Here is a 19,563-nt window from a genome sequence, read left to right on the forward strand (position 1 = left end):
ACACAGGGGACACTCAGGGGACACAGGGGACACAGGGGACACAGGGGACACTCAGGGGACACAGGGGACACAGGGGACACAGGGGACACAGGGGACACAGGGGACACAGGGGACACAGGGCCCAGCCGCTGGGCAGGCAGTAATAGCGCCAGCAGCGCTCGTAGTGGTTGGTCAGCAGCTGAGGGGACACAGGGGACACTCAGGGGACAGTCAGGGGACACAGGGGACACAGGGGACAGTCAGGGGACAGTCAGGGGACACAGGGGACAGTCAGGGGACAGTCAGGGGACACAGGGGACACAGGGGACACAGGGGACAGTCAGGGGACACAGGGGACACAGGGGACAGTCAGGGGACAGTCAGGGGACACAGGGGGGACACAGGGGACAGTCAGGGGACACAGGGGACAGTCAGGGGACAGTCAGGGGACACAGGGGACACTCAGGGGACAGTCAGGGGACACAGGGGACACAGGGGACAGTCAGGGGACACAGGGGACAGTCAGGGGACACAGGGGACACTCAGGGGACAGTCAGGGGACACAGGGGACACAGGGGACAGTCAGGGGACACAGGGGACACAGGGGACACAGGGGACACAGGGGACACACAGGGGACACAGGGGACACAGGGGACACAGGGGACACAGGGGACAGTCAGGGGACACAGGGGACACAGGGGACACAGGGGACACAGGGGACACACAGGGGACACAGGGGACACAGGGGACACACAGGGGACACTCAGGGGACACAGGGGGGACACAGGGGACAGTCAGGGGACACAGGGGACACAGGGGACACAGGGGACAGTCAGGGGACACAGGGGACACAGGGGACACAGGGGACACAGGGGACAGTCAGGGGACACAGGGGACACAGGGGACAGTCAGGGGACAGTCAGGGGACACAGGGGGGACACAGGGGACAGTCAGGGGACACAGGGGACACTCAGGGGACAGTCAGGGGACACAGGGGACACAGGGGACAGTCAGGGGACACAGGGGACAGTCAGGGGACACAGGGGACACTCAGGGGACAGTCAGGGGACACAGGGGACACAGGGGACAGTCAGGGGACACAGGGGACACAGGGGACACAGGGGACACAGGGGACACAGGGGACACACAGGGGACACAGGGGACACAGGGGACAGTCAGGGGACACAGGGGACACTCAGGGGACAGTCAGGGGACACAGGGGACACAGGGGACAGTCAGGGGACACAGGGGACAGTCAGGGGACAGTCAGGGGACACAGGGGACACAGGGGACACAGGGGACAGTCAGGGGACAGTCAGGGGACACAGGGGACACTCAGGGGACACAGGGGACACTCAGGGGACACAGGGGACACAGGGGACAGTCAGGGGACACAGGGGACACCAGGGGACAGTCAGGGGACAGTCAGGGGACACAGGGGACACAGGGGACAGTGTGGGGGGACACGGGGTCAGTCAGGGGACAGTCAGGGGTCAGGGGACAGCATGGGGGGGTCAGTCTGGGTCTGGGGGTCAGGGGTCAGCACGGGGGGTGCTCTGGGGGTCAGGGGTCAGTACAGGGGGTGGTCTGGGGGTCAGTGGTCAGTATGGGGGGTGGTCTGGGGGTCAGTGGTCAGTATGAGGGGTCATTCTGGGCGTCAGTGGTCAGCACAGGGGTCAGTGGTCAGTATGGGGGGTCAGTCTGGGGGTCAGTGGTCAGTATGGGTGGTCAGTCTGGGTCTGGGGGTCAGTGGTCAGCACAGGGGTCAGTGGTCAGTATGGGGGGGTCAGTCTGGGTCTGGGGGTCAGCACAGGGGGTCAGTGGTCAGTATGGGGGGGTCAGTCTGGGTCTGGGGGTCAGTGGTCAGTATGGGGGGGTCAGTCTGGGTCTGGGGGTCAGCAGGGGGGGTCAGTCTGGGTCTGGGGGTCAGTGGTCAGTATGGGGGGGTCAGTCTGGGTCTGGGGGTCAGCAGGGGGGGTCAGTGGTCAGTATGGGGGGGTCAGTCTGGGTCTGGGGGTCAGCAGGGGGGGTCAGTCTGGGTCTGGGGGTCAGTGGTCAGTATGGGGGGGTCAGTCTGGGTCTGGGGGTCAGTGGTCAGCACAGGGGTCAGTCTGGGTCTGGGGGTCAGCAGGGGGGGTCAGTCTGGGTCAGTGGTCAGCAGGGGGGGGTCAGTCTGGGTCAGTGGTCAGTATGGGGGGTCAGTCTGGGTCTGGGGGTCAGTATGGGGGGTCAGTGGTCAGCACAGGGGTCAGTCTGGGTCTGGGGGTCAGCACAGGGGTCAGTGGTCAGCACAGGGGTCAGTGGTCAGTATGGGGGATGGTCTGGGGGTCAGTGGTCAGCACAGGGGTCAGTCTGGGTCTGGGGGGTCACCTTGAGGGGCATCTTGGCGAACTCGTTGAGGATGGGGACGTCGAAGACGAGGCGGCGCAGGAGGTGCTGCAGCATGGACGGGCGGATGTACCTGGGGGGACAACGGGGGTCACCTGGGGGGTCACCTGGGGGGGCTGGGGTCACCTGGGGGGGTCACCTGGGGGGGCTGGGGTCACCTGGGGGGGGGCTGGGGGTCACCTGGGGGGGTCACCTGGGGGGGCTGGGGTCACCTGGGGGGGGCTGGGGTCACCTGGGAGGGCTGGGGTCACCTGGGGGGTCACCTGGGGGGGCTGGGGTCACCTGGGGGGACAACGGGGGGCACCTGGGGGGTCACCTGGGGGGTCTGGGGTCACCTGGGGGGACAACGGGGGGCACCTGGGGGGTCACCTGGGGGGGCACCTGGGGGGGCTGGGGTCACCTGGGGGGACTGGGGTCACCTGGGGGGGGAATGGGGTCACCTGGGGGGACTGGGGTCACCTGGGGGGTCACCTGGGGGGGGCTGGGGTCACCTGGGGGGGTCACCTGGGGGGGCTGGGGTCACCTGGGGGGGGCTGGGGTCACCTGGGGGGTCTGGGGTCACCTGTGGAGCACCACCCGACGTCACACTGAGCCTCGGGGAGGGACACGGCACTTGTGGTGGCCTTGGGATCGGTTTGGCAGTGACAGGGGAGTTGGCCATGGTTGGGTTGGGTCGGCCATGGTTGGATCGGCCATGGTGGGTTGGGGCCATGGTTGAGTTGGCCATTGCTGGGTTGGGTTGGCCATGGCTGGGTTGGGTTGGGCCACGGTTGGGTCGGCCATGGTTGGGTTGGGTTGGCCATGGTTGGGTCGGCCATGGTTGGGTTGAGTTGGCCACGGTTGGGTCAGCCATGGTTGGGTTGGGTTGGCCACGGTTGGGTTGGCCATGGTTGGGTTGGGTTGGCCACGGTTGGGTCGGCCATGGTTGGGTTGGGTTGGCCACGGTTGGGTCAGCCATGGTTGGGTTGGGTCAGCCATGGTTGGGTTGGGTCAGCCATGGTTGGGTTGGGTCGGCCATGAAGGTTGGGTCAGCCATGGTTGGGTTGGGTTGGCCACTTTGGGTCGGCCATGGTTGGGTTGGGTTGGCCATGAAGGTTGGGTTGGCCATGGTTGGGTTGGGTTGGCCACGGTTGGGTCGGCCATGGTTGGGTTGGGTTGGCCACGGTTGGGTTGGCCACGGTTGGGTTGGGTTGGCCATGGTTGGGTCGGCCATGGTTGGGTTGTCCATGGCAGTTGGGTTGATTTTGGGAACACACGACGCCATTTTGAGTACCCACGACGCCATTTTAGGGACACGCGACGCCATTTTGAATACCCATGACGCCATTTTGAGCACCCATGACGCCATCTCGCGCCCCTCCCGAGCCCCCACCTGCAGAGGGCCATCAGGCACTCCTCGATGGCGTCGCGCTGGGCCTTGGTGAGGGCGCGGCCGCGCGACAGGCGGTAGATGGTGTGCAGCATGGAGTCCACCATGATGGCGCGGTGCTCGGTGCCGGCGAAGAGCGGCGCGCATTTGGTGATGAGCGGCATCACCGCCAGGCACAGGTACCGGTTCAGCGCCAGCGCCATCTCCGTGGTGCTGAACGTGGCCTGGGGGGACACGGCCGGGGGTCACCGGGGGGAAAGTGGGGGGCTGGGACCCATAGAGGGGGATTTGGGGGGTGGTGGGTGGGTCAGAGAGAGGATTGGGGGGGACACCAAACCCGCCCCAAATGGATTTGGGGGGTCCCAGACTCAACCCAAAGAGATTTTGGGGGTCCCAAACCTGCCCCATAGAGATTTTGGGGTACCCCAAACCCAACCCATAGAGGAGATTTGGGGCACCCCCATATTCGCCCCATAAAGGAGATTTTGGGGGACCCCCAAACCCACCCCAAAGAGATTTGGGGGGTCCCAGACTCAACCCAAAGAGATTTTGGGGGTCCCAAACCCGCCCCAAAGAGATTTGGGGTACCCCAGACCCACCCCATAGAGATTTTGGGGGGCCCAGACCCACCCCATAGAGATTTTGGGGTACCCCAAACCCACCCCATAGAGATTTTGGGGGTCCCAAACCCACCCCATAGAGATTTTGGGGGGTCCCAAACCCAACCCAAAGAGATTTTGGGGGTCCCAGACCCACCCCATAGAGATTTTGGGGGGACCCCAAACCTGCCCCATAGAGATTTTGGGGGTCCCAAACCTGCCCCATAGAGATTTTGGGGGTCCTAGACCCACCCCATAAAGATTTTGGGGTACCCCAGACCCGCCCCATAGAGGAGATTTTGGGGGTCCCAAACCCACCCCAAAGAGATTTTGGGGTACCCCCAAACCCACCCAACAGAGGAAATTTGGGGATCCCCAAACCCTCCCCATAGAGATTTTGGGGTGACCCCAAACCCACCCCAAAGACACCTGGGGCATCCCCAAACCCGCCCCATAGAGATTTTGGGGGTCCCAGACCCATCCCATATGGATTATTTGGGGTGACCCCAGACCCACAGGAGGGAAGGGGGGGACCCCTTGGGGGGTTTTGGGGTGCCCCCAGACCCACAGGAGGGAAGTGGGGGGACCACCCCATTCCAGGGATCCCACAGGGGAGTTTTGGGGTGCCCCTGACCCACAGGAGGGAATGGGGGATTATTTGGGGTGCCCCTGACCCACAGGAGGGAAGGGGGAGACCCCTTGGGGGGTTTTGGGGTGCCCCTGACCCACAGGAGGGAATGGGGGCATCCCAAGGGGGGTTTTGGGGTGCCCCTGACCCACAGGAGGGAATGGGGGGGACCCCAGGGGGGGTTTTGGGGTGCCCCCAGACCCACAGGAGGGACGGGGGGTTTTGGGGTGCCCCTGACCCACAGGAGGGAAGCGGGGACCCCGTGGGGGGTTTTGGGGTGCCCCCAGACCCACAGGAGGGGTTTTGGGGTGCCCCTGACCCACAGGAGGGAAGTGGGGACCCCTTGGGGGGGGTTTTGGGGTGCCCCTGACCCACAGGAGGGAATGGGGGGTTTTGGGGTGCCCCCAGACCCACAGGAGGGGTTTTGGGGTGCCCCAGACCCACAGGAGGGAATGGGGGATTTTGGGGTGCCCCTGACCCACAGGAGGGAAGTGCGGACCCTGTGGGGGGTTTTGGGGTGCCCCCAGACCCACAGGAGGGGTTTTGGGGTGCCCCTGACCCACAGGAGGGGTTTTGGGGTGCCCCTGACCGTGTCCAGCGAGGCGGCGGCGCGCATGTCGGGCAGGAACCCCACTTCCAGCACGTGGAGCAGGAACTCCTGGCTCTGCACCCCATAAACGCGGTCCAGGAACAGAACCATGGGCGCCTTGTGCTCGGGGACGAAACTGGCGGCCATGCGGGGCTCCACCACGTTCCCGTCTGGGGAACCCCAAAAATCAGCTCAGACACCCCCAAATCCCATCTGGGGAACCCCAAAAATCAGCTCAGACACCCCCAAATCCACTGGGGAACCCCAAAAATCAGCTCAGACACCCCAAATCCGTCTGGGGAACCCCGAAAATCAGCTCAGAACCCCCAAATCCTGACATCCCCCCAAATCCATGCGGGGCTCCACCACGTTCCCGTCTGGGGACCCCCAAAAATCAGCTCAGACACCCCCAAATCCACTGGGGAACCCCAAAAATCAGCTCAGAACCCCAAAAATCAGCTCAGAACCCCCCAAACTGCCCCAAATCCATGCGGGGCTCCACCACGTTCCCGTCTGGGGAACCCCAAAAATCAGCTCAGACACCCCCAAATCCGTGTGGGGAACCCCAAAAATCAGCTCAGAACCCCCCAAACTGCCCCAAATCCACTGGGAGCCCCCCAAATCCTGGCATTCCCCCCAAATCCATGTGGGGTCCCACCACGTTCCCGTCTGGGGAACCCCAAAAATCAGCTCAGACACCCCCAAATCCCGTCTGGGGAACCCCAAAAATCAGCTCAGAACCCCCCAAATCCTGACATCCCCCCCAAATCCATGCGGGGCTCCACCACGTTCCCGTCTGGGGGACCCCAAAACTCAGAGCAGCAGATTTGGGGACCCCTCCCCACCTTTTCCCAGCGCTGGGATCTGCAGGGGGAGGCTGATGATCCCCACCAGATCCCCACATTTTTGGGGTGACCCCCCCGGGATTTGGGGACCCCTCCCCACCTTTTCCCAGCGCTGGGATCTGCAGGGGGCCCCCATTTCGGGGTGTCCCCCACCCCAGTGACCCCCCCAGGATTTGGGGACCCCTCCCCACCTTTTCCCAGCGCTGGGATCTGCAGGGGGAGGCTGATGATCCCCACATGATCCCCACATTTTGGGGTGTCCCCCTCCCCAGGATTTGGGGACCCCTCCCCACCTTTTCCCAGCGCTGGGATCTGCAGGGGGAGGCTGATGATCCCCACCAGGTCCTCCAGGGGGACGAGCGAGCGCAGAATCGCCCGGATCCTCAGCGCCTCCCCCTTCCCCGCCTGGATCAGCTGGGGGGGTCACGGGGGGGGTCACACCGCGGGTCCTGACCCCCCCAGGACGCCCCAGGACCCCTCCCCAGGATCCCCCAAGACCCCCAGGACCCCTCCCAGGATCCCCCCAGGACCCCCAAGACCCCCCAGGACACCCCCAAGACCCCCCAGGATCCCTCTCCAGGACACCCCAGGACCCCCCAGGATCCCCAAGACCCCCCAGGATCCCCCCAGGACCCCCCAGGACCCCCCCAAGACCCCTCTCCAGGTCCCCCAGGACCCCCAAGACCCCCAGGACCCCCCCCAGAACCCCTCCCCAGGACCCCCAGGACCCCTCTCCAGGACTCCCAAGACCCCCCATGTCCCCCAAGCCCCCCCAGGTCCCCCAGGACCCCCCAGGACTCCCAAGACCCCCCCACGTCCCCCAAGACCCCCCAGGACCCCTCTCCAGGACCCCAGGACCCCCCAGGACCTTCAAGACCCCCCAAGACCCCCCCAGGACCTCCACAGAACCCCCAGGATCCCCCCAGGACCCCCCAGGACCCCTCCCCAGGACCCCTCTCCAGGACTCCCAAGACCCCCCCACGTCCCCCAAGACCCCCCAGGACCTCCCCAGGACCCCCCAGGACCCCCAAGCCCCCCCCAGGACCCCCCAGGTCCCCCAAGACCCCCCCCAGAACCCCTCCCCAGGACCCCCAGGACCCCTCTCCAGGTCCCCCAAGACCCCCCAGGACCCCTCTCCAGGTCACCCAAGACCCCCCAGGACCCCCCCCCAGGACCCCCAAGACCCCCCAGGACACCCCCCCAAGACCCCCCAGGACCCCCCTCCAGGTCCCCCAAGAACCCCCAGGACCCCTCCCCAGGACTCCCAAGACCCCCCACGTCCCCCAAGACCCCCCAGGACCCCCCAGGACTCCTCCAGGACCCCCCAGGACCCCTCTCCAGGACCCCCAGGATCCCCCCAGGACCCCCCAGGACCCCTCCCCAGGACTCCCAAGACCCCCAGGACCCCCCAAGCCCCCCCAAGACCCCCAGGACCCCCCAGGACCCTCCAGGACCCCTCCCCAGGACCCCCAGGACCCCCCAGGACCCCTCTCCAGGTCCCCCAAGACCCCCCAGGACCCCCCCAGGACCTCCACAGGACCCCCAAAACCCCCCAGGATCCCCCCAGGACCCCTCTCCAGGTCCCCCAGGACCCCCCAGGACCCCCCCAGGTCCCCCAAGACCCCCCAGGACCCCCCAGGTCCCCCAAGACCCCCCTGGACCTCCCCAGGTCCCCCAAGACCCCCCAAGACCCCCCCGGACCTCCCCAGGACCCCCCAAGCCCCCCCAAGAACCCCCAAGAACCCCCAAGACCCCCCAGGACCCCCAGGACCCCTCCCCAGGAGCGTACGTGCATCTCGGGGGCGCAGCGGCCCAGGAGGTCGATGAGGGCGGCGTAGAAGGACATGATGGCGTGGCCCAGGTGAACTCGGTTCTCCTCGGGGGGCTCCTCGGGCCCGAACCTGGGGGGCTCCAGGGGGTCACCCCGAGGTCCCCCAGCCCATCCCAGCACCATCATCTTCACCCCACCCCATTCCATCCTCATCATCATCCTCATCCTCAGCCCGGGACCCCCGGGACCCCCCGTCCATCCCCACCTGCGCTTCTCGTCGTGGTCCTCTCGTCGCCATCCTCATCCTCAGTGAACCTCACCCCAATCCCAGTCCCAGTCCCAGTCCCAATCCCATCCCAATCCCAATCAATCCTAATCAATCCCAATCCCAATCAATCCCATCCCAATCCCAATGCCAATCAATCCAAATCAATCCCAATCCCAATCAATCCAAATCAATCCCAATCAATCCAAATCAATCCCAATCAATCCAAATCAATCCCAATCCAAATCAATCCCAATCCCAATCCCAATGCCAATCAATCCAAATCAATCCCAATCCCAATCAATCCAAATCAATCCCAATCAATCCCAATCCCTCCCAATCCCAATCCCAATCAATCCCAATCAATCCAAATCAATCCCAATCAACCCCAATCAATCCCAATCAATCCAAATCAATCCCAATCAACCCCAATCAATCCCAATCAATCCAAATCAATCCAAATCAATCCCAATCCATCCCAATCCCTCCCAATCTCAATCCCACTCCCTCCACTCACGGTCTCCTCTCCCTGCGGCCGCTGGGCCCGTCCCTGGCGGGGTCCCCAATCCCAATCAATCCCAATCAATCCCAATCAATCCCAATCCCAATCCCAATCCATCCCAATCAATCCAAATCAATCCCAATCTCAATCCCAATCAATCCCAATCAATCCAAATCAATCCCAATCCCAATCCATCCCAATCAATCCCAATCAATCCCAATCAATCCCAATCCATCCCAATCCCAATCAATCCCAGTTCTCACGGTCTCCTCTCCCTGCGGCCGCTGGGCCCATCCCTGGCGGGGTCCCCAATCCCAATCAACCCCAATCAATCCCAATCCATCCCAATCAATCCCAATCAATCCAAATCAATCCCAATCAATCCCAATCCCAATCCCAATCCATCCCAATCAATCCAAATCAATCCCAATCTCAATCCCAATCAATCCCAATCAATCCAAATCAATCCCAATCCCAATCCATCCCAATCAATCCCAATCAATCCCAATCAATCCCAATCCATCCCAATCCCAATCAATCCCAGTTCTCACGGTCTCCTCTCCCTGCGGCCGCTGGGCCCATCCCTGGCGGGGTCCCCAATCCCAATCAACCCCAATCAATCCCAATCCATCCCAATCAATCCCAATCCCAATCAATCCAAATCAATCCCAATCAATCCCAATCAATCCTAATCAACCCAAATCAATCCCAATCAACCCAAATCAATCCCGATCCATCCCAATCCCAATCCCAATCAATCCCAATCAATCCCAATCAATCCCAATCAATCCAAATCAATCCCAATCAATCCCAATCCATCCCAATCCATCCCAATCCATCCCAATCCATCCCAATCAATCCAAATCAATCCAAATCAATCCCAATCCCTCCCAATCCCTCCCAATCTCAATCCCAGTCCCTCCACTCACGGTCTCCTCTCCCTGCGGCCGCTGGGCCTGTCCCTGGCGGGGTCCCCAATCCCAATCAATCCAAATCAATCCCAATCAATCCCAATCAATCCCAATCCCAATCCCACTCCCTCCACTCACGGTCTCCTCTCCCTGCGGCCGCTGGGCCCGTCCCTGGCGGGGTCCTGGGCGATGCTCAGCGCGTCCTGGATTGCGGCCAGCAGCCCGCTGCCGCCCTCGCCCCGCAGCGCCGGCCCGAAGCACTCGGGACGCCGGATCAGCAGCCGCACCACCACGTTGGCGTTCTCCTCCACGCTCTCCCCTGACAGAATCACACCCCAAAAATCACCCCAGAACCCCCAGAACCCCCAGAACCCCAACACACAAAAACCCCAAACCAGGGAACCCTAAAAACCCCAAAACTGGGAACCCTAAAACCCCCAAACCAGGGAATTCTAAACTCCCAAACCAGGGAATCCTAAAAACCCCAAAACTGGGAATCCTGAAACCCCAAACCAGGGAACCCTAAAAACCCCAAACCAGGGAACCCCAGATCAGCAGGAGCGTCCTAAAAAGGACCCCCAAAATGGGACCTGGGGACACCTGAGAGACACCTGGGGACACCTGAGGGCTCTCAGGGGACACCTCAGGAACACCTGGGGACACCTGGGGACACCTGGAGTCACCTGAGGACACTTGGGACACCTGGGGACAGCCGAGGGACACCTGGGGACACCTGAGGGCTTTCAGGGGACACCTGGGAACACCTGGAGACACCGGGGGGTACCTGAGGGACACCTGGGAACACCTGGAGACACCTGAGGGACACCTGGGAACACCTGGGGACATCTGGGGACACCTGGGGACATCTGGGGACACCTGAGAGACACCTGAGGGACTCCTGAGGGCTCTCAGGGAACACCTGGGAAACCTGAGGGACACTGGGAGCTCTCAGGGGACACCTGAGGGACACCTGGGGACACCTGGGGACACCTGAGGGCTCTCAGGGAACATCTGGGAAACCTGAGGGACAATGGGAGCTCTCAGGGGACACCTGAGGGACACCTGGGGACACCTGAGGGCTTCCAGGGGACACCTGGGAACACCTGGAGACACCTGAGGGACACCTGGGGACACCTGGGGACATCTGGGGACACCTGAGAACACCTGAGAGACACCTGAGGGCTCTCAGGGAACACCTGGGAAACCTGAGGGACACTGGGAGCTCTCAGGGGACACCTGAGGGACACCTGGGGACACCTGAGGGACACCTGAGAACACTTGAGGGACACCTGAGGGACACCTGGGGACACCTGAGGGACACCTGGGGACACCTGAGGACGTCTGGGAACACCTGGGGACACCTGAGGGCTCTCAGGGGACACCTCAGGGACACCTGGAGACACCTGGAACCCGTCTAGAACCCAGTCTAGAACCCAGTCTAGAACCGAGTCTAGAACGCTCTAGAACCGAGTCTAGAACGTTCTAGAACACTCTAGAACCGAGTCTAGAACGCTCTAGAACCCGATCTAGAACCCAGTCTGAAACACACCTGGAACACACCTGGGGACACCTGGGGACACCTGGGGGCACCCGAGGACACCTGAGGGACACCTGGGGACACCTGAGAACACTTGAGGGACACCTGAGAGACACCTGGGAGCACATGGGAACACCTGGGGACACCTGAGGAACACCTGAGAACACTTGAGGGACACCTGGGGGACACCTGAGAGACACCTGGGGACACCCGATGACACCTGAGGGACACCTGGGGACACCTGAGGGCTCTCAGGGGACACCTCAGGGACACCTGGGGGTACCTGAGGGACACCTGGAGTCACCCGAGGACACCTGGGGGGCACCTGGGGACACCTGGGGACACCTGAGGGACACCTGAGAACACCTGAGGGACACCTGAGGGACACCTGAGGGACACCTGAGGGACACCTGGGGACACCTGAGGGCTCTCAGGGGACACCTCAGGGACACCTGGGGGTACCTGAGGGACACCTGGAGGCACCCGAGGACACCTGGGGGGCACCTGGGGACACCAGAGGACACCTGAGAACACTTGAGGGACACCTGAGGGACACCTGAGGGACATTTGAGGGACACCTGGGGACACCTGAGGAACACCTGAGAACACCTGAGGGCTCTCAGGGAACACCTGGGGACACCTGAGGGACACCTGGGGACACCTGGGGACACCTGAGGGCTCTCAGGGAACACCTGGGGACACCTGAGGGCTCTCAGGGGACACCTGAGGGACACCTGGGGACACCTGGGAACACCTGAGGGACACCTGAGAACACCTGGGGACACCTGGGGACACCTGGGAACACCTGGGAACACCTGGGGACACCTGGGGGGGTCTCACCGTTGACGAAGACGGCGAAGCGCAGGAAGTCCAGGTACTTCTCACCCCCACAGGGGTTCCAGCCGATGTCGGGGTAGCCCTTGGCCAGCAGCATGGGACAGCTCTGCAGGCCACAGCTGGCCAGGTAGGTGACCACCTGCCCCAGGGACAGCAGGGGACATCAGGGACACCCAGGGGACATCCAGGGGACATCAGGGACACCCAGGGGACACCCAGGGGACATCAGGGGACACCCAGGTGACACTCAGGGGACATCAGGGGTTTGGGGTCCAGCAGCTTGGGACAGCTCTGCAGGCCACAGCTGGCCAGGTAGGTGACCACCTGCCCCAGGGACAGCAGGGACACTCAGGGGACACCCAGGGGACATCAGGGACACCCAGGGGACACCCAGGGGACACCCAGGGGACACTCAGGGGTTTGGGGTCCAGCAGCATGGGACAGCTCTGCAGGACACAGCTGGCCAGGTAGGTGACCACCTGCCCCAGGGACAGCAGGGGACACTCAGGGGACATCAGGGGACACCCAGGTGACACCCAGGGGACACCCAGGGGACACCCAGGTGACACCCAGGTGACACCCAGGGGTTTGGGGTCCAGCAGCATGGGACAGCTCTGCAGGCCACAGCTGGCCAGGTAGGTGACCACCTGCCCCAGGGACATCAGGGGACAGCAGGGACACCCAGGGGACATCAGGGGACACCCAGGTGACACCCAGGGGACACCCAGGGGACATCAGGGGACACCCAGGGGACATCAGGGACACCCAGGTGACACCCAGGGGACACCCAGGGGACATCAGGGACACCCAGGGGACACCCAGGGGACATCAGGGGACACCCAGGGGACATCAGGGACACCCAGGTGACACCCAGGGGACACCCAGGGGACATCAGGGACACCCAGGGGACACCCAGGTGACACCCAGGGACACCCAGGGGACACTCAGGGGTTTGGGGTCCAGCAGCATGGGACAGCTCTGCAGGCCACAGCTGGCCAGGTAGGTGACCACCTGCCCCAGGGACAGCAGGGGACATCAGGGACACCCAGGGGACATCCAGGGGACACCCAGGTGACACCCAGGGGACACCCAGGGGACATCAGGGGACACCCAGGGGACACTCAGGGGTTTGGGGTCCAGCAGCGTGGGACAGCTCTGCAGGCCACAGCTGGCCAGGTAGGTGACCACCTGCCCCAGGGACAGCAGGGGACATCAGGGACACCCAGGTGACATCAGGGGACATCAGGGGACACCCAGGTGACACCCAGGGGACACTCAGGGGTTTGGGGTCCAGCAGCATGGGACAGCTCTGCAGGCCACAGCTGGCCAGGTAGGTGACCACCTGCCCCAGGGACAGCAGGGGACACTCAGGGGACACCCAGGGGACACCCAGGGGACACCCAGGGGACATCAGGGACACCCAGGGGACACCCAGGGGACACCCAGGGGACACCCAGGGGACACTCAGGGGTTTGGGGTCCAGCAGCGTGGGACAGCTCTGCAGGACACAGGGACATCATCACCTGGGCACAGGTGAGGGGACACAGAGGGGACACAGAGGGGACACAGAGGGGACACAGAGGGGACACAGAGGGGACATCAGGGGACACAAAGGGGACACAGAGGGGACACGGAGGGGACATGGAGGGGACACGGGGGGACACGAGGGGACATCAGGGGACATCAGGGGACACAGAGGGGACACCAGGGGACACAGAGGGGACACAAAGGGGACACAGAGGGGACATCAGGGGACACAGAGGGGACACAGAGGGGACATCAGGGGACACAGAGGGGACACAGAGGGGACATCAGGGGACACAGAGGGGACACAGAGGGGACACAGAGGGGACACAGAGGGGACATGGGGGGATATGGGGAACACAGAGGGGACACGAGGGGACACAGAGGGGACACGGAGGGGACATCAGGGGACACGAGGGGACATCAGGGGACACCAGGGGACACAGAGGGGACACAGAGGGGACATCAGGGGACACAGAGGGGACACAGAGGGGACACAGAGGGGACACAGAGGGGACATCAGGGGACACCAGGGGACACAGAGGGGACACAGAGCTGTCCCCACCTTCTCCAGGTCCTGCTCCTTGAGGGCCAGCGCCAGCTCGTTGTTGTCGATGACGGAGGCGGCCGCCACGTCCAGGGGAGTGGAGCCCTGCATGCCTTGGGGACACCGGGGGGACACGGGGGGGACACGGGGTCAGATGGGGGCAGGGACCCCCCCTGGGACCCCCCAAGGGGACACGGGGGGGACACGGGGTCAGCTGGGGGCAGGGACCCCCCCTGGGACCCCCAAAGGGACACGGGGGGGACACAGGGTCAGATGGGGGCAGGGACCCCCCCGGGACCCCCAAGGGGACACAGGGGGGGACACAGGGGGGACACGGGGTCAGATGGGGGGCAGGGACCCCCCCTGGGACCCCCAAAGGGACACGGGGTCAGATGGGGGGCAGTGACCCCACCAGGGACCCCCCCCGGGACCCCCAAGGGGACACAGGGGGACAGAGGTGACATGGAGGGCTGGCAGGGAGGGGACAGGGGGGTCTCAGGGGGGTTTGGGGGGTCTCAGGAGGTCTCAGGGGGGTCTCAGGGGTTTGTGGGGGATCTCAGGGGGTCTCAGAGGGGTTTTGGGGGTCTCAGGGGGGTCTCAGGGGGTCTCACCCAGCCCGATGCCGCTGTTCTCCAGCAGGTAGCCCAGGTGGGGGTGGCAGGTAGGGGATAGGGATGGGACAGGGGGTGACAGGGATGGGACAGGGGGTGACAGTGAGGTGGCAGAGAGGGGACAGGGGGTGACAGGGATGGGACAGGGGGTGACAGGGAGGTGACAGGGGGATCTCAGGGGGGTCTCAGGGGGTCTCAGGGGGTCTCAGGGGGTCTCAGGGGGTCTCACCCAGCCCGATGCCGCTGTTCTCCAGCAGGTAGCCCAGGTGGGGGTGACAGGGATGGGACAGGGGGTGACAGGGATGGGACAGGAGGTGACAGGGAGGGGACAGGGGGATCTCAGGAGGATCTCAGGGGGTCTCAGGGGGGTTTTGGGGGTCTCAGGGGGGTTTTGGGGGTCTCAGGGGGGTTTTGGGGGTCTCACCCAGCCCGATGCCGCTGTTCTCCAGCAGGTAGCCCAGGTGGGGGTGGCAGGTAGGGGACAGGGATGGGACAGGGGGTGACAGTGAGGTGACAGGGATGGGACAGGAGGTGACAGGGAGGGGACAGGGGGTGACAGGGGGGTCTCAGGGGGGTTTTGGGGGTCTCAGGGGGTCTCACCCAGCCCGATGCCGCTGTTCTCCAGCAGGTAGCCCAGGTGGGGGTGACAGGTAGGTGACAGGGATGGGACAGGAGGTGACAGTGAGGTGGCAGGGAGGGGACAGGGGGTGACAGGGGGTGACAGGGATGGGACAGGGGGTGACAGGGATGGGACAGGGGGATCTCAGGGGGATCTCAGGGGGTCTCAGGGGGTCTCAGGGGGTCTCACCCAGCCCGATGCCGCTGTTCTCCAGCAGGTAGCCCAGGTGGTCGAACATGGAGCGCTGGTTCTGGCGGCTGATGCGGCAGAAGTAGCAGAGGAAGCGGCAGCAGTTGGTCACCATCTTGGGGAAGCGAATCTCCTGGGGGGGGGGGACACAAATTTGGGGGGTCAGGGGAGGCCTGGGGGGGCTCCTGGGGGGCTGCCAGGGCTGGTGGGGGGCTCACCTTGGACTCGCCGCCACCCAGCACGCTGACCATCACCTGCATCACCGTCTCGTGCATGCCCAGGGCACGCATCAGGTTGGGGTGCTGGTAGAACACCTTGTTGTTCATGATGTTCCTGGGGGGCACAGGGGGGTCACCTGGGGTGTCCAGAGGGGGTTTGGGGTGTCCAGAGGGGGTTTGGGGTGTCCACAGGGGGTTTGGGGTGGGTTTGGGGTGTCCAGAGAGGGTTTGGGGTGGGTTTGGGGTGCCCAGAGGGGGTTTGGGGTGCTGGTAGAACACCTTGTTGTTCATGATGTTCCTGGGGGGCACAGGGGGGTCACTTGGGGTATCCAGAGGGGGTTTGGGGTGTCCAGAGAGGGTTTGGGGTGGGTTTGTGGTGCCCAGAGGGGGTTTGGGGTGGGTTTGTGGTGCCCAGAGGGGGTTTGGGGTGGGTTTGTGGTGCCCAGAGGGGGTTTGGGGTGGGTTTGGGGGTGTCCAGGGGGGGTTTGGGGTGCCCAGAGGGGGTTTGGGGTGCCCAGAGGGGGTTGTGGACACAGGGGGACACGGGGAGGGGACACCCAGGGGACACCCAGAGGACACCCAGGTGACCCAGGGAGGTGACCCAGGGAGGTGATCCAGGGAGGGGACCCAGGGAGGTAACACCCAGGGGACACCCAGGTGACCCAGGGAGGGGGACACAGGTGACACCCAGGTGACCCAGGGAGGGGACACCCAGAGGACACCCAGGTGACCCAGGGAGGTGACCCAGGGAGGTGACCCAGGGAGGGGACACAGGTGACCCCCAGGTGACACCCAGGTGACGGAGGGAGGGTTCCCACCCCGACTGACCCGATGCTCTGGATCATGAGGTTCTCCTCCTCGGGGCCCATCTGCACGATGAGCAGCGAGCGGATCTGGCCCAGGCACTCGAGCAGGGCCGTGGTGTCGGGCACCGAGGTGGCGCTGATGGCGTAAGCCTTGGGCAGCGCCCGCCGCAGCTCGCCCAGCGCGTCGTACTGCCCGTGCAGCAGGCGGAACATGGCCCGCACCAGGGCCGGGCTCTGGATGAACGATTCCTGTGCCCAGTGCACCATGGTGTGAGAGATCAGCTCCTGGAGAGTGCCTGGGGACAGGGACAGTGACATTGGGGACATTGGAGATATCACTGAGGACATTGGAGATACCATGGGTATCATGGATATCATCATCAGAACATGGCCCGCACCAGAGCCGGGCTCTGGATGAACGATTCCTGTGCCCAGTGCACCATGGTGTGAGAGATCAGCTCCTGGAGTGTGCCTGGGGACAGCAGGGACAGCACTGGGGACATTGGGGACATTGGGGATATCACTGGGGACATCATGGATATCATCATCGGGACATGGCCCGCACCAGGGCCGGGCTCTGGATGAACGATTCCTGTGCCCAGTGCACCATGGTGTGAGAGATCAGCTCCTGGAGCGTGCCTGGGGACAGGGACAGTGACACTGGGGACACTGGGGATATCACTGAGGACACTGGGGACATCATGGATATCACTGGGGACATCATGGGTATCATGGGTATCATCACTGGGACATGGCCCGCACCAGGGCCGGGCTCTGGATGAGCGATTCCTGTGCCCAGTGCACCATGGTGTGAGAGATCAGCTCCTGGAGCGTGCCTGGGGACAGGGACAGTGACACTGGGGACATTGGGGACATCAGGGACACAGTGACTCCTGTGCCCAGTGCACCATGGTGTGAGAGATCAGCTCCTGGAGCGTGCCTGGGGACAGCAGGGACAGCATTGGGGACATCATGGATATCATGGATATCATTGGGGACATCATGGATATCATCATCAGAACATGGCCCGCACCAGAGCTGGGCTCTGGATGAACGATTCCTGAGCCCAGTGCACCATGGTGTGAGAGATCAGCTCCTGGAGAGTGCCTGGGGACAGGGACAGTGACACTGGGGACACTTGGGACATCATGGATATCACTGGGGACATCATGGACATCATGGATGTCATGGGTATCATCATCAGAACATGGCCCGCACCAGGGCCGGGCTCTGGATGAACGATTCCTGTGCCCAGTGCACCATGGTGTGAGAGATCAGCTCCTGGAGAGTGCCTGGGGACAGCAGGGACATTGGGGACATCATTGGGGACATCATGGATATCATGGGTATCACTGGGGACATCATGGATATCATGGGTATCACTGGGGACATCATGGATATCATGGATATCATCACTGGGACATGGCCCGCACCAGGGCCGGGCTCTGGATGAACGATTCCTGTGCCCAGTGCACCATGGTGTGAGAGATCAGCTCCTGGAGAGTGCCTGGGGACAGGGACAGTGACATTGGGGACACTGGAGATATCACTGAGGACACTGGGGACATAATGGATATCACTGGGGACATCATGGATATCATCACTGGGACATGGCCCGCACCAGAGCTGGGCTCTGGATGAACGATTCCTGAGCCCAGTGCACCATGGTGTGAGAGATCAGCTCCTGGAGCGTGCCTGGGGACAGGGACAGTGACACTGGGGACATCATTGGGGACATCATGGATATCATGGGTATCGTCATCAGAACATGGCCCGCACCAGGGCCGGGCTCTGGATGAACGATTCCTGTGCCCAGTGCACCATGGTGTGAGAGATCAGCTCCTGGAGAGTGCCTGGGGACATTGGGGACATTGGGGACATCATTGGGGACATCATGGATATCACTGGGGACATTGGGGACATCACTGGGACATCACCCGCACCAGGGCCGGGCTCTGGATGAACGATTCCTGAGCCCAGTGCACCATGGTGTGAGAGATCAGCTCCTGGAGAGTGCCTGGGGACAGCAGGGACAGCATTGGGGACACTGGGGACATCATGGACACAGTGATTCCTGTGCCCAGTGCACCATGGTGTGAGAGATCAGCTCCTGGAGCGTGCCTGGGGACAGCAGGGACAGCATTGGGGACATTGGAGATATCACTGAGGACACTGGGGACATCATGGATATCATGGGTATCGTCATCAGAACATGGCCCGCACCAGGGCCGGGCTCTGGATGAACGATTCCTGTGCCCAGTGCACCATGGTGTGAGAGATCAGCTCCTGGAGCGTGCCTGGGGACAGGGGACAGTGACACTGGGGACATTGGGGACATTGGGGACAGCATTGGGGACATCATGGGTATCATGGATATCATCACTGGGACATGGCCCGCACCAGGGCCGGGCTCTGGATGAACGATTCCTGTGCCCAGTGCACCATGGTGTGAGAGATCAGCTCCTGGAGCGTGCCTGGGGACAGGGACAGTGACACTGGGGACACTGGGGATATCACTGAGGACACTGGGGACATCATGGATATCACTGGGGACATCATGGGTATCATGGGTATCATCACTGGGACATGGCCCGCACCAGGGCCGGGCTCTGGATGAACGATTCCTGTGCCCAGTGCACCATGGTGTGAGAGATCAGCTCCTGGAGAGTGCCTGGGGACAGCAGGGACAGCATTGGGGACATCATGGATATCATGGATGTCATGGGTATCGTCATCAGAACATGGCCCGCACCAGGGCCGGGCTCTGGATGAACGATTCCTGAGCCCAGTGCACCATGGTGTGAGAGATCAGCTCCTGGAGCGTGCCTA

General features: G+C 63.2%; 1 protein-coding gene and 2 long non-coding RNA genes across 3 annotated transcripts in view; 1 reads left to right on the top strand and 2 right to left on the bottom strand.

Moving 5' to 3' along the window:
- The window catches only part of RYR1 (ryanodine receptor 1), a 159,959-nt gene that overhangs the window by 73,148 nt on the left and 67,248 nt on the right, over positions 1-19,563 (bottom strand). Inside the window, 11 exon segments of the mRNA XM_058859886.1 lie at positions 2,350-2,440; positions 3,740-3,960; positions 5,553-5,722; positions 6,691-6,811; positions 8,187-8,298; positions 9,985-10,165; positions 12,224-12,359; positions 14,310-14,404; positions 15,711-15,843; positions 15,929-16,043; positions 16,757-17,030. Coding sequence (XP_058715869.1) covers positions 2,350-2,440; positions 3,740-3,960; positions 5,553-5,722; positions 6,691-6,811; positions 8,187-8,298; positions 9,985-10,165; positions 12,224-12,359; positions 14,310-14,404; positions 15,711-15,843; positions 15,929-16,043; positions 16,757-17,030 — 1,649 coding nt within the window.
- LOC131590044 (uncharacterized) lies at positions 12,420-13,017 on the top strand. Its single transcript, XR_009279937.1, has 3 exons — positions 12,420-12,460; positions 12,718-12,782; positions 12,906-13,017. It is a non-coding gene; the product is annotated as an uncharacterized LOC131590044 (long non-coding RNA).
- LOC131590046 (uncharacterized) lies at positions 13,115-13,913 on the bottom strand. Its single transcript, XR_009279939.1, has 4 exons — positions 13,893-13,913; positions 13,599-13,683; positions 13,288-13,340; positions 13,115-13,163 (listed from the first exon to the last, which is right to left on the bottom strand). It is a non-coding gene; the product is annotated as an uncharacterized LOC131590046 (long non-coding RNA).

The sequence above is a fragment of the Poecile atricapillus genome, chromosome 31 (assembly GCF_030490865.1).
Source record: "Poecile atricapillus isolate bPoeAtr1 chromosome 31, bPoeAtr1.hap1, whole genome shotgun sequence".
Classification (NCBI taxonomy): Eukaryota; Metazoa; Chordata; class Aves; order Passeriformes; family Paridae; genus Poecile; species Poecile atricapillus.